Source organism: Varanus komodoensis, unplaced genomic scaffold, assembly GCF_004798865.1.
Source record: "Varanus komodoensis strain SLA01 unplaced genomic scaffold, ASM479886v1 scaffold16, whole genome shotgun sequence".
In the NCBI taxonomy this organism is placed as follows: Eukaryota; Metazoa; Chordata; class Lepidosauria; order Squamata; family Varanidae; genus Varanus; species Varanus komodoensis.
Genome location: NW_025335468.1, coordinates 17730447 through 17755468, shown reverse-complemented (window position 1 = coordinate 17755468; position 25022 = coordinate 17730447). Strand labels below are relative to the sequence as shown.

Genomic DNA, 25022 nt, shown 5'->3' with positions numbered 1-25022 from the left:
CTTATTGGAACATTTTCAGACCTAGGTTAGAATGCATAGAGTTCTCCAAAGATCTAGACTGGCATATTTGACAAGCATCCCCTATAATGAAAGGAGGAAGCATGTTCCTAAACATTCAGGGTCATGTTCTTGAGGCTTCCTGATTGGAACTGCCTCCAATACTTCTTTAGGAGTATCATGATGTACTATAGGGCTCTCATATAAACACAACTCTAGAAATTACTTGTTTATAAACTAGCTATATTCTTAATTTGGACTAAGACAGAAGATAGTGTCTGGGTAAATTCTTATTTCATATCTAAAATGTACAGTTGGCAGGTTTATGCAGCAAGATTAAGGAAGAATAGAAGCCACTTGTGCGTGCAATGCATTTAAAATACATGTTATTATAGAAGGCTTACATTTTATATATTTCAGGATGGCCATGTGTACTCTTTTAGAAAGGGCAGTCCCCTGTTTGAAGAGCTGCCAAGGATGGATGACCAGAAGCCTTCCAAACAATTTGGTCAACATTTCTCATTATTTCTTGCCAATTTAGTCAATGATGAAGGATAATAAGAGCTGTAGAAGGTAACATCTGGAGGGTCACAAGCTACCTACCTCTCCTTCCCAGTTTCACTGTAAAGATGAAGAACCATGAGAGCTGCTCCCCTACACAGACTGTCAGTGCACTGGACAGGCAGGCCAGCCACCTGAACTCACCTGCATCCTTATATTATGATGATGATTTCCAAATGTGCACCTATACATTTAAATTAGTGCTTATAAATTATTGTCTTCTTTCTTGTGGAAGGCTTTCCTTTCATTTGGTGATTCATGGGTAGCCTTGCTAATTATAATATTGGTGAGGTGGGTGAGATTGCATGATAGACCTTAAACATATCTTCCGATTCCTGTTTCCATTATTTGTTATTTCACTGACACTTCGGCCCTGATGATGCAATAGTGTAAGGCAAGTGTCCACACAAAAGCTTTGGCAAGAGCTTGTAGGCAGTGCCCCTGATACTACGGATGTTTCACTGTACCAACTGGCAACCCTATCCCTAACTCTAGCCTAAGCCCAAGTATTCATGAGCAGAACAAGATAAAAGGGACCACAGCTTCAACTTGATCTGTTGTCTCCACTACACTTGTGGTCCTGGTGGGAGCCACAGTCCTATAGGGTGGCCACCTGTGAATTGCCCAAAAAAAGAGGACAGGCAAGAAGACACAAAATTGCACAGGTAAATTTATATGTAAAAAAAGGTAAAAGTTTCCCCATGACATTGAAGTCCAGTCACGTCTGACTCTTAGGGGTGGTGCTCATCTCGGTTTCCTGGCTGAGGGAGCCCGTGTTTGTCCACAGACAGTCTCCGTGGTCATGTGGCCAGCATGACTCAACACCGAGGTGCACAGAACACTGTTACCTGCCCACCAAAGTGGTATCTTTTTATCTACTTGCATTTATATGCTTTCAAAATGCAAGACTGGCAGCAGCTGGGACGGAGTACAGGAGCTCACCCCGTCTGCGGATTCGAACTGTTGACCTTTTGATCAACCAGCCCAGCAGCTCAGCAATTTAAACCACTGTGCTACCCACAGTCCCTCAAATTTATATGTGCAAGAGCCATTTTAGAAATAAATATTATAAATTGAATGGAAATATTGTGATAGATGTGACTGAGGTGACCTGTATGCCTTGCTCAATTTGCTATCCAGGTGCTACTAATGGGACAGCTCCAAGCCCCTGAGCATTTCCTTCTCAAGATTCTTTATCTTTAAACTGGAATTTACAGCCCTTCAGAGAGAGGACTCCTCCTTGTGCCATGTGCGGTCGGGCATCATATTCCTGGAAGGGTTCTATTAGCTAAGTTGGGACTACTGGTATAAAGCCTTTGCTTTCCTTATTTCATTATCTTGGGTATATCAACCAGAGAGAAAAAGAGGGGGTGTCTTTTTGATTTTGCTTGAGTCAGCACCAGTGCAAAGGTGTATACTCAGTATCTTTTCAGGCCAATTGCTAGATCTACTAGATTAACAGAACTGATTACAAAGGATTGAATCTTATTCCTGTGGACTACAGGATCATGCCTACTACAATCACCCACAATACTTTTATTTACACTCTTTTTATTTCATCCCCTGTCCGCTGGTACATTCCTGGCTTAGAAGAGGGAGAAAGAAGTTGAATCTTGCATGCAAAGCTGCAGCTTTTCAAAGGGCTCCAAAATATTTCTCTCTTACTGTCTGGTGCTACAAAGTAATTAAGCATTGGCTAAATCTTGATAGCTTTGTCCAGAAAGGGCACATACTGATTCTTAGAAGAAACAGGCTATGCAAAAGTAAATGCATTCAGTGCCCCTTCTGTAGCAGGCAAATTGAAAGTAGGCACTGTTTGCTATCTCATCTTCCCAACTATTTCCTAACAAACACCAACTCTATGAAAAGCTTTTAACAATTATTTGTATTTCATTTTTATTCTTCTTACTACAGGCTTGAAACCCTAGGCCAAGTAAGGTGATACTTAGCAGTTACCAAGTATCCAGGATTTTTAAATGTATGTATGTAGGATCAGTCTCACACCTTCCCTCTTCTGACATTCCCATGTTCTCCTGTCATCCTTATCATGCAAGCAATGTAGTGACTTGATAGAAGGGTTATTCTCCATTCATTTGAGTACAGGATCTTTTGGTCTTCCTGCAATGGAATCTCCTGCAAAGCAGATTCTGTTCCACCCAGTCAAGGAGTTTTTACATTTGACTAAATGCAGAATATCCCCAAATACATTTGCTAGATTATATCAGTTGTAACAAGGACGTGAAGAATGTACAACCAGATACTCAGTTCACCATGGACACAATCGTGTGTTAAGTACTATCTCATTTCACCTTCTTAATCTTCCTTAACAAGGACAATTGTTTTCTTTCTGCTTCACATCAAAGAATTTACTGTACATTAATGGAATCTTTAGTCTCTATCCTTGCATATGAAAATGGCTTCCGAAAGAGTTATTTTTTTCTCTGGAGAAGAAATTTTGAAAGCAAGTTTTATAGCATGAGAATCAATGACTAGTTTGCACTGATGTCTTGTTTCTCAATCGCATTTTACTGTAACAGCTTGTCTTTTTGCACTGATGCCCATACTGCATTTGTAGGAGTTGCTGTTAGTCTCGAAGTCGTGTCTGACCCATTGCGACCCCCTGGACAACAGCAGACTCTTTAAGCCAATTCCACGGAACCAGTGCATTCAATAGAGAACGTCCCTAAATTCAATTTAATGGGGAAAGAGAGAGAGAGAGGGAGAGAGAGAGAGAAGAGCGAAAACTCCCACCAAGAAAGAGGACTTGCAGGTATCACTGGGATTTGCTGTGCTTTGCTTTGCAGAAAGCTTCATCATCATAAAGTAGGTGGAGCAACAAGAAATAAGTGTAATTTTAAGTCTGATATATTCTTAACAGTATTGGTGTGAGATAAATATTCTTATTGGTTTTCCCATTCAACAGAATGGCCATACTGCAACCCTACTTGAATGGGCTGTTTGGCAGAAACCTAAGCAGGTAGTCCATGCTAACAAATTATGGAATTTATTCCCAACAAAGGAGGCTGCAGGTGCCAACTATTAATTTAGACATGCATATGGTGTCAGTATACTGCTTAATTTTGTAGACATGAGCTAAGATGTCTAATTTAGCCATCAGGTTTGACAGTTTTAGTCTGAAATGCTGCAGCCTTCTGTGCTGTTGCACCCTGGGTTAAAAAGCAGTATGTTTAAGTTGCTTTAGTTCTTCTTCACCGACCCCGACTGCTCAGCCAGTGCACTTCCAAAGCCAGCCACCAACAGCCACACAAGCTTGCCAGCATGCTGCCCACAGCATATTGAAAACCAAAAGCTCCTGACAAGTAGGACAGTTACAAAGCCAGCCTGTTATTTGCATATTGCAGCTCCAGGTTTGCGGCAAACATCATCCACAAAGTTTACCACTTATGGTAGTACAATGTTTTGCTGTCAAGTGAGTTAAAAACATATTTATTTTCTCTCTCTCTTTTTAAGCTCCTCAAAAATGCTAGCAGGATTTTAGGTGAAACAATGTTTTTAAAAATTAAAAACTACTACTTAGCCTATAACCTTGTTATATTTTTAAGCTGATGTTAAAAATACTCAGTGTTTTTCATGCAAAATGTGCATGATTAATTTTTGAAAAATGAAGTATTTCCTGTTGCATCTTCTCGGCTCTTAAAATGTGTGAGAGTAAGAGTTATCACTCTTTAGTTAACTTTAAGAGATGCAATAAATATCTTCTCCAGGATCTGTTATTTAAGAAACTACCAAAATGAAATCTCTTGAACAGCAGAAGCCTATGCATATTTACTCTAAGTTAAGTCCCACTGTGCTCAGCAGAGCTTACTCCCCAAATCATGAGTTTCGGATTGCAGCTAAAGGACATAACTCAAACTAAAACATTTTAAAGTTCTATTTATTTTAGTCTGAAAGCACGTGCCTAAGTCTTCCACTGAAGGCAATGAAAACTGAAAGTGCTTCACTGTGACCAGATTATGCCCAGAGAACATACTGTAATCAAGGTGAGCATAAGGGTAGAGTGATTCATAAAAAGTAGATTTTGTAAATTAGAAGCACTGAAAAATTACACACCAAAAATAATAATAAAATAGTTTGGAGGTAAAGTGGGAATCTAATGCTCAACCAATTGCAGTAAAAATGGTCTCATCTGAATCTCAGTTTTCACAATGAAGCTGCATGTAAATTTGTACACATATAGAACTCTCCTTTACTTAAACTGCAATGTTTTTATTTCAATTAAACTAAGCTAATGGGGTTTTTAAAAACAAAGAAAAAAGATCCACATGTTTTTCTAAAGAGTATGCATGCACAGAGCTAGCAACATTTTCAAGGGTGTTAAAATAATTTAATATAGGTGCGAGTGCAGAAATCAGAAGGGAGGAAAGAGATTAAACACAAAGAAATGTAAAAAGCTATCACATGCAAGGAAACTAGGTTACAAGAATCACAGCACCAGGCATTCACCAATCACCAGGGAAAACAGGAAGTGAAATGCATAGCAACCACAAGCCCAAAAGCAGAAAAGCGCATACCTTCAGCTTGGAATGAAAATCACGAGATTTCCTTCTGGCAAGAACCTGAATGTGACTAGACACCTGCAGGGTAGGGGAAGGGAGGGAAACAAAGGAAAAGCCTGTAACCATGGAGATGAAAAGCCCCCTACAACTGGGCAAGCCAAACGTACCTTAATGGCGGCTTGAATTTCTCGAACTTTCTTCCTTGCTAAGACCTGTATGTGACTAGACACCTACATTGTTCAGAGTTATAAAAGAAAGAAAAAAGGGAGGGAAGAAAAAACACAAAAGAAACACACAAAAATCAAATATCTGTTGGGGTGGGAATTAAAAGTTTCTTTGAGGAAAGTTATTGGCATCTTCAGTAAGCTTTGTTGTTAACTGCCCACATTCCTAGTCAAACACCATGCTTTAGCAAAGAAGTTACCACACATTGATCATCACTGCAGTGACTTGATTAAAAAGAAAAGGTTGTGGTCTATTCAATTTTGCTTTCTGTCAAAGAGAAACTGGTACATTGAGTTAAGTTAAAGTCTAAAAGCTTTCTTTTTTTAAGTGTTCAATTATTTCCAGTGTTGCAGTAAAGGATTTTCTTTTGACTAACAATTGTAGATTTTTCAGAAGTGAACAAATTAGTGTTTAATTATCATGGAATTCTATATGAAAAGCAATCCACACAGAATGGTATGAAACTTTTATTTTTATCTATTGATAACTCGAAATTCTGTCACAACTACTGAAGTGACAAAGGATTTCAAATGCAGCTTTAACTAAGAGCGCACAGTACAAAAAAAGAAAAAGATGAGAAATCTGCAGTCATTTTTATGTGGATGGGGAGTCTTTTTGCTGAGCTGGGGATGCCAAATGGGGAAATGCGCAATAATTAGACATCAGTGTAATCAATGAAACAAAACTAATCATCACATAATATATCATATCTACTATATTATAGCATACTGACTGTACAAAACACTGTTGTGATAATAACAGGGGAGAAACACCTAGAACTCTTAATGGGTTCTGAAAGGAAAAAACCACAGTTGACCAGCTATAGAAGAAATCCTAGAGAGCTTATGGTGAAGCCCAAAGAAACTGAAAAATTGTTCCTCTTGGTATGTAATGAATCTAAAAGCATATTTCAGGATGGTCAGTCACAGTGTGCAACAATAATGTAGAGCATAGCACCAATCAGAAAGATGTAGCTCAGTTTCAAAAAACATACAAGTTAGTTCCACAGGTCTCTCTGGCCATCTGCAGAACATAATCTCAAATAAACAAAGTGCAAGACCTCCACAATCTAAGATCATCTTGGATCCAATTCCACAATAAGTATTGCATGGTGAGTCCCCTCTCCAATCCAAACACTAGGAAATCAAAAACCAATACAAACCCAAATGACTCATTCTGCCCCCAATATTACTCCTTATACATCAAGATCCAAAAGAAGAAACAGTCTATTGTGAAGGGAAATCTGCAGAACTTTTGTCTGAGCTGTTGTCAAATAATTGGATGGAGCAACCACTCACTTCAAATACTTTCTCAGTCAACAGAGAAGACATGCCACTGGAAGTTAGCAAATCATGTATCTAGACATTGTCTATTAAAGTAAATTACATCTGTAGAGCTTGCATTACTGTATCAGACAGAGTCACAACCACTGCATAATCTAGTCCTGTGATAAAATGATTTCTTATCCACTTAGAACATTTCTCATTGTTGGATAATTTACCTCTATGTGTCTGTCTTTTCCAAATCTTCAGGTGCACTTTGAAAGACATACCCAGAAGATTTTTAGGGGAGTTCACTTTGAAGGGAAAACACTTGCAAGCAGCAAGATCAGTGAGGGACATCTTGCTTATGTGGGAAGGGAGAGTGTGAGGGTGTGAGAGCAAGAGAGAACAGTCGCATTGAAACTCAGAGCAGCATGATTCTCCCTAAATGCAAACAAAAGGCTCAAACTTCTGACCTAACCATCTTTTCTAAATAAAAATGAAGAGATTGGCAATCTTCAAAAGCAAAAACTGTCTAGGACAAGGGTGGGCAATGTGTGGCCTATTCACAGCATATGCTTCCCCACTGCCCCCCCCCATTCAAGTTTACCTGTACCCTAAATGGTGACTACAATGTACTCAAGGGCCCAAACTTAAAGCCATTTTGTTTCCTTTGCAGGGTGCCCTATAAACAATGCAATGGCCCACAGCACAGCTCTATGAGACAGTAAGTGGTTCCTGGATCTCTAGAACTTGCTCAGGGGTCTAGAATGCTAATAGTTACCAGGTGAGATGCAAAATAATTGAGCTCTGGGTCACCTACACCAAGAACAGCTCCTGGTGTAAAATATTTTGATAATTAAATTATCAAATTAATTTCAGTTCTCTTCATTTAGAATCCTTGTTTAATCTCCTTTGGGAATAGGCCACTGACCAGTGGTTGAAAACAGATTTTGCATGCAGAAGGCTGCACTTCAATCCCAAGCTTCTTCAGATACAGCTTGGAAATACTCCTGTCAGAAATATAGAAGCAATACTGATCCTAGTGGATCAATAATCTGACTCCATGTAAAATAGCTTCCTATGTTTTTAATAGGAAAACTGAGCATATGTGCAAGTATATTTACCTTGTGGCAGAGACTGGCTCAACATCAAAACAAGGCAAACTAGGGTAAAAGTTTCCATATATATATGTATGTAAAACATGTATGTAAAACATGGGGAACAGTATGTCTAATCTCATTTTCTGTATGGTCAGTACTCCAGTCTCTAGATACTCTGGAGATAGAACAAAAGCTGTAATTATGATTTGTCAACTGAGATAGCAGTCAAAACTATAGTTAACAGAAGTGTTTGCACATCTAGTTCAAATACATGGGTTTGCAAGTTTGGTTTATTCATTCAAGCATTACACTAAACCATAGTTTAACATGTCTGGCATGCTGTTTGAATCAAACTCGATAAGTTTGGGGAATGGTTATGGGAAATGATGGTAAGATTGCTGTTTAAGTCTTTTCCCATGTGCTAATGGGAAAAACAAAGATAATTTCTACATAAAATCAGAGTCTAAGCCTTGTGCCCCTCTTTCCTGATATTTAGACATGTAAAATTGGATTATGGTTTTATGTGTTACTTGTATAAATATCCTGAAGTTCTTCATGCCTTTTCAAAATGTTGCCACATACATTGTTAGCTAAATGTAAACTCTGAAAGGTTTATTTGCATGTAAAACTCTGATTCTAGACAACCCTTTTCAGCAGCAATCTTAAAATAAATTATACATTTTTAAGCTTCAAATTTAGCAGCTAAAAGCATAAAACACCACCTATCCAGCTGTGGACTGCAAATAATCTCCAAATTGTTTGTAGATAACAAATTATCTTAATTTTACTCAAAGAAGTCATTCACACTGTGCAGTTTGGATTGGGGGAATTTATTCAACATTTTATTACTGTTTGCTGCTCAGTTTTAAACGTGAAATGCTGAATTGGCATTACTTTTCACCATGCTACAAAACTGGCACAGAATGCCTGGGTTCTTCCTTTCTATTTATACATACTGACAGAACTGTGTGACAATTATATATGAATGATGGAGTTTAAAATACAAACAGATAATGTGAGCAGAACAAAGCAGATGGAAACCTTTGATGGAATACTGGATGAAATTCTATTTCATCACAGTCTGGAGTGGATTGCAGAAGTGAATTATGACTTCCATAATTCACTCTGCATAAAAGGGCTTTGCGTGACTAAGCTTCTGCACACACGTTCAATGGCCTCTCTTTTTCTGCCACCTCCTGCATCACAGTCCTTTTCTGTTTCTCCCAGGACTGAAGGTTTGTGATGCAGCAATGCATCAGTAAGAACACCACCCCTTTATTATCTTGGAGAGCCACTAGGTAAATGAGGTAAGGAAAAGGCCTCCCAGAGACTTCCATTTATTTCTAGAGAAGGTCTAGAAGATCCTAAAAATCAGCAGGTCCCAATCTGGAAATGCTTTCATTTCCACCAGAAGCTGTGGTTTCCTCCCAGCTTAGGGGCCAGTGTGGTGTAGTGGTTAAGAGCATGGGACTGGGACTCAAATGATCTGGGTTCTAGTCCCCACTCAGCTATGGAGCCAACTGGGTGACTTTGGGCCAGTCACAGGCTCTCAGCCCAACCTACCTCACAGGGTTGTTGTGGGAATAAGATGAAGGAGGAGAATGATGTAAGCTGCCTTGAGCCCTTTGTAGGAAAAAGGATAGGATATAAATCGAAAAATAAATAAAAAATAAATAAATTAGCAAAGTCACATAGTAATCATTGTATGATGAGTTTGAATTAGAAGCAGGGTGGAAGGAACAATCAAAGATGCCACCTACAGAAAACTCTCCCCTACATTCCTATACTGAACAGCAAAATTTTCTAACCTTCCAACCCAAAATCTAATTCAACCTATGCAGTAACCTCAGTAAAATACAGTTAAGTGTCCTCTGCAAAAAAGTTCAAAAATGTAATAATTACAGTAGTAGTAGTAATATTCTGAATACAGAAATTTTTCAAAGGACTGTCAAAAGCCCAAATCACAGGAAATAATAAATATTGTTACAAAAAAACCCTATTTAAAAATTGTCTACATGCTTTCAAGCCCAATTCAATGTGCTCTTTTTAACCCGCTTGGCTTGGGACCACGGCACCTGCTAGAAGGTCTCCCCTAACCTCAATCTACCCAGATACTGCAATGTGCATCTGGGGCCTTTTTCCAACTTCCACCTCCAAGGGAGGCTCACTAAGAGGCAACAGGGAGGATGGCACTCTCAATGCCCTCCCGCCCCCCATTATGAGACCTACCAGGAGTCTACACTATCATTTTTTCAGTATCAGCTTAAATGCCTTGTATTCTCAGGCATTTAATGGTATATATGGGGCAAGTTGGTTGTTTTAATCAGGCCTAGTTTTTATTTAAATAGTTTTATATGTTTAAACTGGTTCAAATTTTTATATTAGAATTTTATACTGTGTTGTATCTGTATTTTACAGCATCTGTTTTCATTATCATATTCTGATAAATTGTAATGAAGTACCCAAATAGTTTTGGGTATTGGGAGGTAAAGACATAACATTAATCATCATCACCACATGGCAGTGTAAATAGCTGAAGGAAGCAAACCAGTTTAAAAAAAAAAAAAAGACAAAAAGAATATCAGATCCCATTCCATAAGGGAGAGATGTACTCAAATGAGTACACTGCATCATGTACATAGGATAAAGCCATCTTCTGCCAATTTTCCTTGGGAACTGAAAAATCTGATAACTATCCTGTTATTAATTAATATTCAAAACCTCTCAACTAATTTCTTCCCTTTTGCCCAAACACAATTGGATATAATTTAAACATTGAAACAAAAGTAATACAAATATAGATTTCTTAGTAGATCCTAAGGAACTTCTTAGTCTTGAAAAATCCCACTTGCAACCTGTGGAATGCCCTGATTCTTCTTGCTTCCTTGCCCCAAGACACTAACTGGTTTGGTACTGAGTGACAATTTATTCTCAAGGTACTATAGCACATGTGTCACAATTATGAATATGGAACCCACATTCATGTCATGCAAACCTGGCCAACAGGGTTTTATTTGAGGGCTAAACAACTCTTTAATTGACTCTTGGAATTGTGGCACATACTAGCCACAGTTTATGCAACCATAGTCGGTTGCATAAACTGTGGCTAATATGTGCCACAATTCCAAGAGAGTCAATTAACACTCAGTGGGCTGCCATGTCATGTCATGTCATGTCATGTCATGTCATGTCATGTGAATGGGTCTAACCTTAGCCTCCCTCTACTTGAAATGGTTTGAAAAACAACTTTGGGAAATTATTTGCATTTGTGCCCTGCTAGGTATAAAACCCTGGTGTGTAAATTACTTTTCCTGAAGAGGATCCATATAATGTATTCTAAGCAAAAAGAAGAGAAGCTGGTGATAATCTACAAAGGGTTTTATAAGTTTTAACACTTTGGAGGTCGGATAAATCAGCTGGAAGCAAGGCAGGAACTTAGTCAAATACTATTATGTACACCCTGATCATCAAAGAGTGTACATATTTATTCTGAAACTAGTTGATTAATGTCTCCAGGCTACTTTTCAAATGTGGTTGCTTACAGCTGCAAGTATGCATAAGGGTCTGTCACTGAAGTGATGAATGGCACAAAAAGCAGTATTTTTGAAAGCAAATCCAAGAAAAGGCAAGGCAGTATCTAACCAGAGCAGCATCTATCCAGAAGCAAAGGCGAGTACTGCAGCCAAGACTGCCTACATTCTGTCATTCACTGGCATGCAAGTTTTATCCTGTACAATTGTCTTACCTGTTTCCTGGTCCGTGTCTTTCCCGTTCTAAGTTTGATGTATCTGGCTATCAGTTCATTCCTACCTGAAACAAATATAAACTTACAATGAAGCCTAAAAGTAGAAATTCTGCATAAATATCTAAACATTTAAACTGCAAGATTTTAAAAAACTCATGCAACAAAAAACATCTATTGGGTATGTTTTAGGCTGAAATTCAGTGCTGTGTGAACAGACATCTACTTATACCAGTCTCCTTGCCAACACCCTAAATCTGTTCTGCACACTCCCAACTATATAGAGCAAATGTTGAGCAAGTGCAGGGAGCTGAGGAGAGGTAGGACAACAACTCTTCCAGAAATGTCTGCTCTACTGGTAGATGGCATTGATGGGTTCACCTGTAGTCTTTTGTCCAAAAATGGTATTTCAAATTAAACAGCTATGGGAAACTGGTACAGTGGTACCTTGGCTCAAGAACAATCCGTTCCAGGACTTTGGTCATGATCTAAGTCAAATTTCCCCATAAGGTTCAATGTAAATAAGGATAATCTGTTCTGTAACCAAAAATTTGAAGCAAAGTGACACAGGACAAAGATTGCAGCCATCTCCCCCTCCCCCTCACATGACCGTGAGACTGAGGCGTCCGTGAGCTGGGGTACCACTATATTTAAAACGAAATTGAAACTGAAAGATTTTTACTAGTAAATTAGAGACTATCAAATGCCAGCAAAATTTTGTCAAGTCCAAAACAACAGAACTTTTAGTGGCTACCTGCTGGCAAGAATGAGCCCAACTAAAACAAGCAGAAAAAACAAGCTGTGCCTTTTTTCCTTTATTCCTCCAAATCAAAAAGCATTAAAAGATATTATTTCTTTTTCAAAACAACTAAAGCAAGTATCAGACTTTACAACTTATGTGGTTAATACTTTTCCCAGAGATTGTATTCAGAAAGAGCTTGGCAAGGTGACCAAGAATCCAGCCTTCATTAACTTGCTGTTGTCCAGATATCTTGAATTACAGTTCCCACAATCCACTAGTCATGCTGAATAAGAGTGATTGGGCCTGTAGTACAATACATGCTAGGGATGTCAGATTGAGGGAAGACTGATGTAGTCCATTTAATGGCCCTCATCTCTACCCCCGAAGTAAACAAATAAAATGTTCAAATAAACAGAATCTCCAGGTTCATTAATTCATTTTTCTCCTATAATTTGGAATTGGGAGGATCAAGTAAGAAAGTATACAAAGGCAAATGCTACTCCCAATCTCTCTTCACACTGAAACAAGAAGCATAGTATAGTTCAAACTGTACTTCTAAAGGGGCACGGGGAAAAAGATATGGTTGTCTTTCTCTCTGACACGTCAAATTCTTTTCACAGAAGGTTCTACAGCTCTTTCCATATCTCCTCCATGCCTGAGTAGGAGTGAAATCATGCCACTCATCCATTTCCCCACCTTCATTATGTCCTACTAGATCTGTTCAATGCCTTTGCATATATAGCCCAAGGTGTGAAAAAAGGCATCTGTGTGGGAATAGCTGTACTGACACAGAAGCCCTTTTTAGCCCTTCAGCTATGAGAATGTTCAGTTGGTGCTGAAGGCAAGATCCCATTTCCTCCTCCACATGTTCACTCTGGACATAAAAAGGACTCAATTTCAAAATATCTGGCATGATGTGAAGTATTAAGTGTTTTTGCAGTTGTAAGAACTTAGGTCCTGTTTGCCCAAACTGTTCCTGTTTGAAAACTGCCAACATAAACTAATGTGTGTGCATCTTTGGAATTATGATTCTTATGGAGAAGAGCTGGAAATGTGGCTACACAATTCACAGACTATCATCCATTTGTTCATCTGAGGAAAATAAAAAGCAAGAATTGGTTGTCAAACAAGCAAGCTTTTGTAAATTGGAAGAGAGCTTGTTCTTTTCATTTCTCAGAATATCTGTATGCTTTACAAGTGACTTATACAGCTACGAGTGGGTGGGCAGGCTAGTGGGTGAGCAAATAACTTGTGCAAACTTACTGGCAACAGTGCATTGTTTCAACATATAACACTACACAGTGTCCATGAATTGTGGACACTTGGATCTATTGCTCATTTTTTCATTCCTATAGGATAATGCCATAAGACCATACCTTAACCTAGTGACCTGCATATATTTTCGACTATGGCTCCCAACCTTCCTGAGCATTGGACATACTGACAGGGGCTGATAGGAGCTGGGCCAAAATATCTGTAGAGCAGGTGGTTGGGGAGGTCTGATAAAACAACCAACAAACAATATAGTGCAGCACAGCACAATAAATATTAATGCTAAGCATTTAAAAGTAAAATCAAAGGGCATAAAATGTTTTGTACCAGCTAAATGACAACATATTAAAAGATTATCTTAAAGCACAGACAGGTAAGTTATAGTGGCAACATTTTTCCAGTACTTCCTTTATCTATCCATTCTATCACTGTTGAGTTCTCAGTACAGAAGAGAGAAATGAGGCAAGTTTGTTTGGGGAAGAAGATTCTTTCCCTATCTTGTGTCAGCACTCCTAGCTGGTGTCCACATTGTCTAGAACATTTTCCACTACTATTTTAGCCACTTGCATACAAGAGCTTTCCTTTACAAACCTGACAGTAGTGTCAGGTACTACAGACAATCTGACTATATGAGCAATTTAACATGGTTGTGTAGGTAACATCCATGACAAATAACAGCAGAGGAAAGCAGCCAGGCCCAAAGCAAAACAAACAAACAAACAAACAAACCAACAAAAACCTCTGATGCTTGCTCAGAAATCTGTCATTGCCACCACAATTGTTGGATTAACTGTCCTATTTCTTTTGGATCAACTGAAAGTTGCCATTTCACTTGCTGTCCTTTCCCACTTTCAGAGGAAAATATTTTCTGAGTGTGTAAAGGTTGCATTTCTACTTTCAATATTTGTTTATGTTATTCTTGAATTTGGTATTTTAACATTCTGTTTCGCAACTGAATCTGTTTCTCTCTGTGTGTCCTCCAATATATTTCAAAGAGCTGCTTAGAAGTTTTGATGTTTGAAGAGTAAGATTTCAATGGAAGTCTATGATAACATGAAGACTAGTAAAACATATGTAAAACTGCAAGAATATTAAGATATAAAATAGTAGTAAAATACCACTGTGTTTAAAGAAACCTCATTCACTCCTGAAGTTCATGCGTAAGGTCAAGTTACTTATTAATCAGCACTAAAATAAGCAAAAAAAAAGACAATAATTAGCTTATTTGCTAAGGTGTCTATGCATTAACATACTTCTTTAAGTTTTTATAACATAAAATGATAAACAACTATTGAACTGTGCCTTAGATGTTCTAATTTTCATACTGGTGACTTAACATTCAAGTGAGTTATCATATTGTAAACAGACTGGCACACAAGTGGAATGCTAATCTGGCCAGGGTTTAAAACAAAACCTTCACTTTGTTTGGCAAAAAATAAACAATCCAGTAAAAAGGGATGTTTTAAAAAAAGGAAAACAGCTTCCATTATATTAGAGGAGGGGTCTGCTCCAGCAAACTCAAAAAACTCATGGCATCTTGAAGACTAACAACTGCATTATGACATAAACCTTTATGGACTACAGACCACTTCATTAGGAGCATCAGATCAAAAAATTCTACTTGATCAAAGTTTATGCTATAATAAACCTGTGGCACAAAGAGGGAAGCCTTGGAAGGCTATTTAGTACCAATTGCTACATATGCATTAGACCCATATTTACTCAGAAGTATAGAAGAAGCCTCATTTTTCTCAAAAGCTTCAAAATTCTTTTTATGGTAGTTTTTAAACACAGATTGCAATGGCTTCTGAATTGGTGGAATTAAAGGGCGGTTCCTCTGGATCAGCTTTTCAAAGGCCATTTGAAACCAGTGTTAGTAATGCTGGAACCCATTCAGGGACTGGAGCAATTCTTAGGCCTTCACATATTTCAGTGAAATGGGACTGAACTATATAAAAATACTTCAGGTGCCTGTGTAAGGGGATGAAAATGCTTCTTGGGGGGGGGGGAGGGGGGGGGGGGGAGAGAATGCACGCATGCACGCATGCATGCAGGGAGGGAGGAGAAGAGACATTTTAAATCCAAATTAGACAACAACAAACCTCTTGTAGATAAGTCAACAACTGATTAAACAGTTTCAACCACTGACTAAGACACCCGCTATTTAAAAGCCAGGAGCAAAATCTATTTTAAGCCTTTAAAAATATTATAGGCAGGTGTTAAGTCATCCCCACCATGAGTTTTGAGAGGGGTCCCCCCAGCGAGTTTTGAGGAGGCTTAGGGAAATGGAGAGGGTGGGCAACTGGGCAATGCTTTCCTATGCAGGCAGCGTTTTGTTCAGACAAGCTCACTGCAGAAGGTCATGTGACATAGGCCAAATAAACAGCATCTGGGGATTTTCAATTACAGACCTTCACCCAGCATGCCTGCACTGTAATCTCTACCAGATGAGGCTCAGGCCTCACTATTTTCAATAATTCACACACTGTGTACACATAACATGACAATAAGGGCATTCATGCAACCGCCTGATTCGCACATCAAAGCTCCCAAATGGCCAGCTGTAAGCATGCTTACTGCTGAATAATTCATTCTTTTCACAGGCTTGAAAAAACGCTCAGCAGGACTTGGCAAGCTTGTGTTCTTTCCTGTGTGGTATGCTAAACTCAAATTTTGAAAGAGGTACAGCCCCACTTAAAAAAAGAAGCTGGAGATTCAGCCATTTAAATGCACATTTGCAAGGATTCAAATGGGTCTTTTTATTTATATAAAAAAATAAAAGAGTCAACTAAATGAGCTACAATCCCAAATGAGGCTAAGAAAGGGAGAGTGCAGCAGATTCAAAACCACACTTGGGTTCCTGAGGCAGGTGTTTAATACAAAAATAAATCAAGTTTCAACTGAAGAGTCTTCCCATGTAAAACACATCCACAAATATATTTCTGCATTACAAAATATCCAACCCTTCACAAAATCAGCAAATCTTTAAAACATTTTATCTTGAAGACCTCATCAAAGACCTCTGCTATTCTGAGGACAAAAATAAACCATGATCAGGGCACACTGAAGACACTCTTACTTAAGGGCTAGACATATTTGCCAATTGGTTTTGTGCCCTTGCCTTGAGGGTTTTTGCAGGCCTTTTAAAAGCCAAGAAGCTATCATTTGAAGAGTGGAAAAGTTATCCTGGATCCCTGACTATACTCTGATAAATCTACATCCCTAGCCCTCCAAAGCAGGTTCTTTTAAGGCAATTCCTTGCTTCATAATATCAAGTTTTCCTATCTGTCAATCAACACTACAGCCAGCAGGATCATCTGGTCATGACCTCCCCTCATAGCAAACACATGCTGCTTAACAGCTGTGGGCTGTGTATTTTTACACCCCTTTCCTATCATTCAGAGTGGTTTCCTCTTAATCACAATAATCCTAAAAGTGCTAAAACATATCAATCGTCCTCTAAGCCCTGCCTACAAAAGGCCAGCCATTCTGCTTTTATGGGCTTGTCCAGCAGCAGCTGATACTTCATTCAGCTGCAAATCCAATTTAGCAGCTACAAGAGCTTTAGCATCCCTGGAAAAATATTGGGTGTTGATCCTGCACTGAAGTCAGCAATATCTTTCTACCATGTAGTTTTTTGAGTTTTCTGTCAGATTTTCACTACTATTGGATTTGCCCAGGTTTACTTCTGGACCCACTGCCCTAGCTTTAATTTAAAAAGATAGTCAAATATTAAAATATTATGAAAGTACAAGTAAACTAAATATTGCAAAAATATGTGAAGTCAAAGCCATGAACTGCCAGTGAGTTATTAAGTTAAGAACATGGTGAAAATGTCACTTGTTGTGTACCTAATTCATGAAAATTCATTTGACTGTGTATGAAAGAATATCTAGGTTATTTTTAAAAAAAAAGACAGTGAAAAGCAATACATTTCATTGTTCCTTTACCATAACAGATTTAGAATAAACAAGCTGCAGAAATGTAATTCAACAGTGTATAAAACCAGGACTGGCAGCCTTCATGCCTCCTGCAGGTCGAACATTTTTCTATGGACCTCGCAAGGCAGCTTGCAAATAGCTCTTACACAGACGCACGCACGCACACACACACGGAAACCTACCACAGACCTGACTCAAACCTTGTTACCCCAACTTCAGTGCCTTCAATATCCTTGCCCTGCTGTTCACAGTGATTCTATGATCCAGGATTTCAGAAGACATTCTTAGTGACTGCACTCTATCACAAACGTTCATCCACTAATGCTCAATGAGTAAGGATACAATAAATTATAACTTTAAAACTTCGCATTTTCTCATTTGAGGATTTGGATTTTCTTTCACCCAAGGTTTCAGCAAAGGAATACTTACAATTTAGAACCATGCAATCTCATTTGATTTTAAAGTTTGAGAAAACTTCTGATTATATAAAATTAACTATACTTTATTCCATTAAGCCAATACAAAATTAATGTCCATTTATTGGCTTCTCAAAAGTAAAACAAACATGATGCAAGGAAACAGCAAATTGCAATACTGCTAGCTATCCTTACCCAATATTCAATTACTTGTACATTTGATTACAGAAAGATAATTACACATTTTTACACTCTTAGTGTATGGCAATAAGCTTGTTAAATATAAACTTTTACTTTTTGAAATTACTGATGTATACAGAATATCATCCAGTTTTAAGCCCATTCTCTTCTGACAAGAATGAGAGTGAGAAGTCCAACTTGGACAAAAATCTTTAAAAAATGCAGACAATAGGCTGGCTAGTCTGCCATGCATGATGGATGAGTTAAGGGGATTAAAATCAGTATTTGCATCATAATACATAAAAATTAGCAAAATAGAATTTCTCAGTAGGTGGCTTCTGTACTACTCACTCAGCAAGGAAAAGGGAAGTCTGTTTTTTGGAGAAGAATTACACTTGGTTTACAATCTTAATTTGAAGAGGTTTTATTCTAAATACTGATAAACTCTCCCAGCGAAGAATGAAAAAAGGTTAATCTGGACAAGTTTCAGATTATGATATGAACTTTTAAAAGGTCAATGCCAATATAATATAGGACAAGTAACATGATGTATGTCTGGTAAATATACAGTTTTATAGCATTTATATGATGACACTGTAGCATAAAGGAAAGTTTGTGAAAAGTACTAACTGAATTTTAAAGGAAAATTCTACCTTTGCAAGATTAAAAAGGTATTTTGCATTGCAGAAAAAAACAGGTATGTAAATAATACATGCCCTTTTAATCATGGCAACATGAAAACCAATTCTATCCTAAAGAAACGAAAATGCTATCTTTAAAAGTATAAAGAAAAAATGTTCAGTATTGTGACTCCAAAGTGCTATAGTTAGGTTAAATCCAAACAATAGGATGTGCAAACTAGCAAGTCAGTTTTTAGAGATTATCCAGAGGGACCCAAATGTAACTTAGAAAAAAGAATCAGATATTCTTTCACACAGAAATCTTTCTTTGAATCGGCAAATAAGTCCTTTAGCATTGCCTAACATGGCACTCTTATATGCACTCACCTTTAAGCTCCATTGAACCCAATGTGACTTCATTTCTGGGTGGAAACGTATAGGATTGCAGAGTTTGCCTTTATTTATTTAAATTAGCTCACACTTTTTACCCACAAAGAAGCCAAGACAACTTACACAGTCCCCTTTCTCACCTCCATTTTGTCTGCACAACAACTTTATGAGAGGCAGCAGCTCACCCAAAGTCATTCAATGAGTTGCATGGCGAAGTGGAGAACCAAGATCTCTTCTTGAGTTCCAGTCCAACACTCTAACTGCTATGGTGTGTTCTCTCTTGCTGATTCAGAGAGCAAAAACACAGCCTATCTGCCTTCAGTGACATCCAAATTGATTTGTGTTTCCTTTTTCTTTACAGACTGACATTGTATCATTGTATCATTTTCTGGGCTTTCTGCATTTCATTAGATAATTTTGCCTCAAAAGAGTTAACAGGGTTATTTGCTGCAACACCATCATCAATTTAGTACAAAGCCAGTGTCTTACAAATGCAGGGTTTTTTTTTTCCAGAACTAGCTTTAACTACAGGAAGATCAACCATGTTTTCTTGAGGTCAGTGATGGCTGTAATGAGTTTCTGAAAGAGCCTTACCCCTTCCTTCACATACTTTTCCCCATTAGGCAGGCACGCAGGCAGGCAGGCAGGCAGGCAGGCAGGCAGGCAGGCAGGCAGGCAGGCAGGCAGGCAGGCAGGCTTCCTCTCCCTCTCCCACACACACACACACAGAGGGAGAGGGATCAAATGCTCTCACCATCAACTAAGAATGTAGTCTTTCTGCCAAAGACCCTTCTGGGTTGGGAAAGCTGTTTATTTAACATTAATTATTTGGTGTATATGCCCACTGTGGAAAATATATTTTGCATTTATAGCAGGTGCAGTGAGACATTTAAACTCATATTGTGTTATGCAAGAGGCCTGGAATTAGATTACACAAGATGATAAGTTCAGACAGTAAACAGGGGCCAAGTGGAAAGCATTTATTCAATGTGTTCAGAATTTGTGTATCCAACCCATCCCTGCTTTATTAAGGGTTGACTAGGGCATTACTTATTTTGCCTGAACACAGTTTCTAGAAATGTTTTGTCTAGAAATTTAACTACAAGGAACGTGCAAAAAAGATTTGTTCCTATGAACTCACATATCAATAGGTATTTTAAGATTTTATACATGTTTAAGGATGGAAGTATTTGGGAAGGGTGACTGATTATTTCCCACTTATCTTTGACAGCATATATTCATGCTATCCTTTATTATTTGGGGGTGGGAAAAGGAAGGGAAAAACGGAAAAAATCAGAAATACTGTTCTGAATGAACAGGATGGGTTTGAATGCAGACCAAGCATGAAGCAGGGTGGAAATACAATGTGCTGGAAGGAATGCTAGCCACGAGATACTTTTTTCATTGACACACTATCTTCTATCCAACTAGATAGACAGCAAAGCATTACATTTATCCTCAAAAGCTTTGAAATAACTACTGAGAAAAGGAAGGCACATACACCCATGAGATAACAGCATTCAGGTGGTTTCTTTTACTTTTAAAAGAAGGCAATTGGGAAGAGGAACATGAAGGTGTGTCCAACCTCCTGTAAAAGCAACATCTTTCAGGGTAAACTATAAAGTGTAATTAAAGTTTTTAGGGCATCACGTCCTTTTTCCAGGAAAGTTAGTGCAACATATTTGCCAAATTCATGTCATCTTCCAGAAGTACAGAATAGACTCAGATCAAAACCCACTTTGGGGACTACAATTTTCATACTTTAAATCATTCTGTAAAAGTCCTCCTACTTCTACAAAGTAGAAGAATGCCATTTATTGTACCTTGAAAATAGACGGGGTAGAAAGAAGGGAGACCCTCACAACATTACCATTTTGTTACATTAATACTAAAGAGTAAAGACACATTACTCATGGAACGTGACATAATTACTGGGAAGGACTATAGTTCCAGCACTGGCACTGAGCACGCTGCCTGGCCTTGCCTTCAGCAGACCCTGAATTTGCCCCTTTCATATTACAGAAATAATGAGATTGAAATGAGCTTACCATGGAAGCAAATGTCCTTTGACCTTAGAAGGAAGAGGCAATAGGTGGACAAGTACAATGAAACTTTTCACAGTTCTTTCAACTGCATCTCTCAAAGTCTGTGACTTCCACACAGCATTTCTCTCCTTTCCTCACACCCTCTTCAAAATAGCTACCATACTCAATGACTTTAGCTGACAGTAACTAGGCCAGATCTCAGTACACAATGTAAAAGAAATGAGGGGAAAGTTCTTGGATGTATCAGCACTGCAGAGGTTGTGCAGGCAAATCTTTGGGCATATGTATATGCGTATGTATGATATATTAAAATCCAGTATTTATGAACACAAGAGATCTTTAGGCTCTCTCACTTCTACTGTTGTCATCTTTGCTTTAAAACAACTTTTGAAAGCCACTGCCTTGCGGGTTGCTTGTGCTTTGTTTAACTTCTGTAACATGCAGATTGCTCTTGGATTTTAATGTTAACCTCAAGAAAAATTCACAAAAAGAAGAGCTTCTATTCACACAGAAACAGTACTTTGCCCATTTTATCTGCCAGGAAACAAAGTGGTGGGGGGGGGGGGGTTCCTGTAAGCTAAGAGGAGAGGTAGTATTCTGCAATTACCATCTTCATAAACTTCTCATCTACTGTATGGTAGGCTTCAACTTTTGTGGCATTAAAATTAAGAGCTGGGTATAAATTTCAAATGGTGGCAGAGGGGGCTGCAATCAAAACCTGGAGACAAATCCCTGTTATTGATCAACTATCTCCTTGGCCTTGCAATCAAAGTCAACCTTAAGCAGTGCTTTTTTTGTCATAGAATGCACTGGAACAGAGTTCCGGCACCTTTTTTCGATAGATTTTCCATGTTTTAAAAGTAACTTTTGAAAATTTGATGTTTGGTCCACATGGAGTTGAATCGCCCTGCCGAGCATAGCAGGTCGGCGGCAAAATCATTAAAACGGTGCATGCGGGATGCTTGAGTGTCGAATCCAATGCATGCGTACTTCATCCGCATTGGTTGTGATGCTGCTGCCCGGCTTGTGGCGCTGCTCGGCTTGTGATTGGTCGTGTGGTCGCACACTGAGTGCTTACTGCGGGCAGTGACTGTTATGTTTTGTTACACAACTGACGTGTGTGGGTGTGTGTACAGTGACTGACTACATGCAAAAGGTAAATGATTTCATGAGTTCCAGCACCTTTTTTCTTACAAAAAAAGCACTGACCTTAAGCATGCCCTCTTCCTTAGCTGAAGTATTTTCCTTACGTGAAAGGGAGCTACCCTCTAAATTCCTCTCTCCTTATCTTCACAGGTTCTCTTCAGTCAGTGGTCTGACTTTTAGCAGTGACAGCTCAAGGTTTTCGAGGGCCCTGGGCAAGACAACCCTCACTAGTTCTTCATCCTCTCTCTCATCACTGCTAGTATTTTCCAGGCAGAGTTCCCAGGAGCGAGAAATCAGCATCATCTACTGCTCTTCCTTCTTAGCACAGTTGTTGTTGTAGCTCGCAGCAGGTGAACAAGCAGCTGGTGCAATGGTGAAGACCACTGTACTCTCCTGTATTTTGTTTGGATATGGTGTGTCTTTGACTCTCTTGATATATTCCTCTCTTTCTCCCACTATGTAATGCTGCCACCAGGAATTTAATTCCAAGCTTATTAACCTCTCCCTCAATATTGTGCCCAAGTTATAAGGCTCCCTCATTGGACTATGCAGTCCTGAGGGTGAAACACTGGTATTCTAACAGCCTACAACTCTGGGTTAACAACAAACAAATTTTATGTGTACAAGAAACTGTTTGGTTTCAAGATGTTCTATAACTGTATTCCTTAATGAATAAAAGTATAACAACATCTAACTGAGGTATCTCACTCTTTCCCCCTTCACAATCACTCCTCAAACACAGATACTCCCTTTTCTTCTGAGTACTTTTTTAACCAGTCCTTATTCTATTTATCTCAGTTTAATGTTTCCATTCTGCACTCAGGTTTCTGTCAGCTTCTATCTCTCACATCCTTATTAATACTTGACAATACAAGGTTATGACTCTCCCTAGCAGTGAATATGTGCTCCAGGTATTATATTTCCTTCCCTTCCATCCCATCAGTGCCTTTCACAGCACTATCAGGGGTTCTCATGAGAAGGCTGCCTCTACAGACAGCTGGCTGACCACTGACTGATAACTGCTGACAGGTTGAAATCATCTATTTCTCTCCCCTCTACAACTCCCAAGCTCTACCCACACTGAGTCAACAACCAATCATCTCATCCACCCCGCCCCCCCCCCCCAACTCTTCTGAAACACAGCAACATTTAAAGGAACACATTCATAATGCTTTCAATCAGTGATTCCCAAAGATCCGAGGGTGGGTATGGCTGGTTGTTTTATATTTGCAGTGGAGCAACAGACTTATTTCAAAGAAGGGGCATAGGGCACTAGGGTTATCACCCAAGAGGGAAAAGGGGCAACAGCCCAAAAATGTTTGGGAATCACTGCTTTAAATCATTACAAAGATGAAAAGCAGACCCAAGGAACTTGTCTGCAAGCCCCTGGGTGGGCTGCTCAGAGTGACCATGCCTCTTCTCAATACCAGCCACAACTCTTCAATGCTACTTAACTTCAAGATCATGCGTGTTCTTAGCACCTCCCATTCCAAAATTATAGTTGCTCAAAAAAAAAAAAATGCTGCTTATTTCTTCTTTATGGCCCTCACTGCCCACTCTCTCTCATACATACATATGCACAATAAGTTAATTAGAGCAGGAGTTTCCTAGAAAGCAGGAATATTATACTGCTATCATTACAAAGTATCATCATTAGTGTTATTAGATTGCATTATCTCTCACTTTTTCTCTTCTTGCAAGGAACTGAAGACAGCTTACAAGGTTCTCCTCCTCTCTATTTTATCCTCACAACAACAACCCAGCGAAGTAGATCAAGCTAAGTGTCCAGGACGGGCCCTATGTCATTCATGGCCAAGTGGGAATTAGAATCCAGATCTCCTGAGTCTCAGTCCAGCACTCTAGTAGATACTGCTTTATGTCTTTACTAGGAGCACAGCTCACACAAAGGGTACCATCACATTGCATCCCAATGCAACATGCATATAATTTGTCAAGTGGCAAAATGGCAGAATACATGCTTTGCTTGTGCCATTTACCTTACATTCAATCTCTGGCATCTCCAACTGAAGATCTCAGGCGGTACAGGTGGAACAGCCCTGCGCGCTATGAAAACATTGATCTAAAGCACTGCCCTGCATAATATTGTGCAACAACTACATATAGGTCATTGCATTTTTGAAAAAAAAATTGTTATCACATTTTCATCTGTATTGAGCTATTGGCAACATACAAGAGTGTTTGTGTATTTTGAACAATTCCTCATGGACCTCCTAAACTTATTTCTGTTATTTCATAAGGCAGACACAGAAATTCAATCTATAAAAATAGATTCCAGAGTTGTTTTTTCCTTAGTAGAAAGAACACCCAACCCAGTTATCAAGAAAATGGGGCAATAGAGACAACATGCACGTGTAAGAAGAAATCTATACTTATTGGCCCAAATATTAACGGTCAATCCAAGTGATGAAATATTGATTAAAATGAAAGGCTTGAAAAACATTTTTATTGCTTCACTTAAATTTGTATTCAATATTAATCCAGAGGTTGAGTAAAGACAGCATATTGAAAAACAGCGAAATCGTAAAATATTTTTTCAAATGTAAAAATAAATATTGCCAATTAAAAATAACTTCCAGTTCCCAAATGCCAGCCAAAGTGGGTCTTAACCCCGTAAAAGTGCACAAGTCACTCTCTGATGCACCTTCCAAGAGAGGGGTGTTAAAATAATTCCAATACTGTGTGGTCATGGGAATGTTACAAAGCATGCATGCCAAACTCCGTAACAGAAGGTAAACTGGATGCCACGGCTTTCAACAGCTGCTGCATCTGCATTATTCTACATTCCTCAAGCTGGGAGACCTCATTAAACAGCAGCGACCCTTCTCTTGGCTGCTTTCTCTAT

The 25022-nt window shown here is 38.7% G+C and overlaps 1 protein-coding gene across 9 annotated transcripts in view; it reads right to left on the bottom strand.

Annotated features, from left to right (window-relative positions):
* The window catches only part of TEAD1 (TEA domain transcription factor 1), a 231230-nt gene that overhangs the window by 68109 nt on the left and 138099 nt on the right, over positions 1 to 25022 (bottom strand). For 4 of the 9 annotated variants that reach the window (XM_044425625.1, XM_044425622.1, XM_044425627.1 and 1 more), the window contains 2 exons: positions 11411 to 11475; positions 5091 to 5153 (listed from right to left, as the gene is read on the bottom strand). In XM_044425625.1, coding sequence (XP_044281560.1) covers positions 5091 to 5153; positions 11411 to 11475 — 128 coding nt within the window. Of the gene's footprint in view, positions 1 to 5090; positions 5306 to 11410; positions 11476 to 25022 lie in introns of those variants that run through there. The other 5 variants (XM_044425623.1, XM_044425626.1, XM_044425629.1 and 2 more) reach the window with 3 other exon arrangements.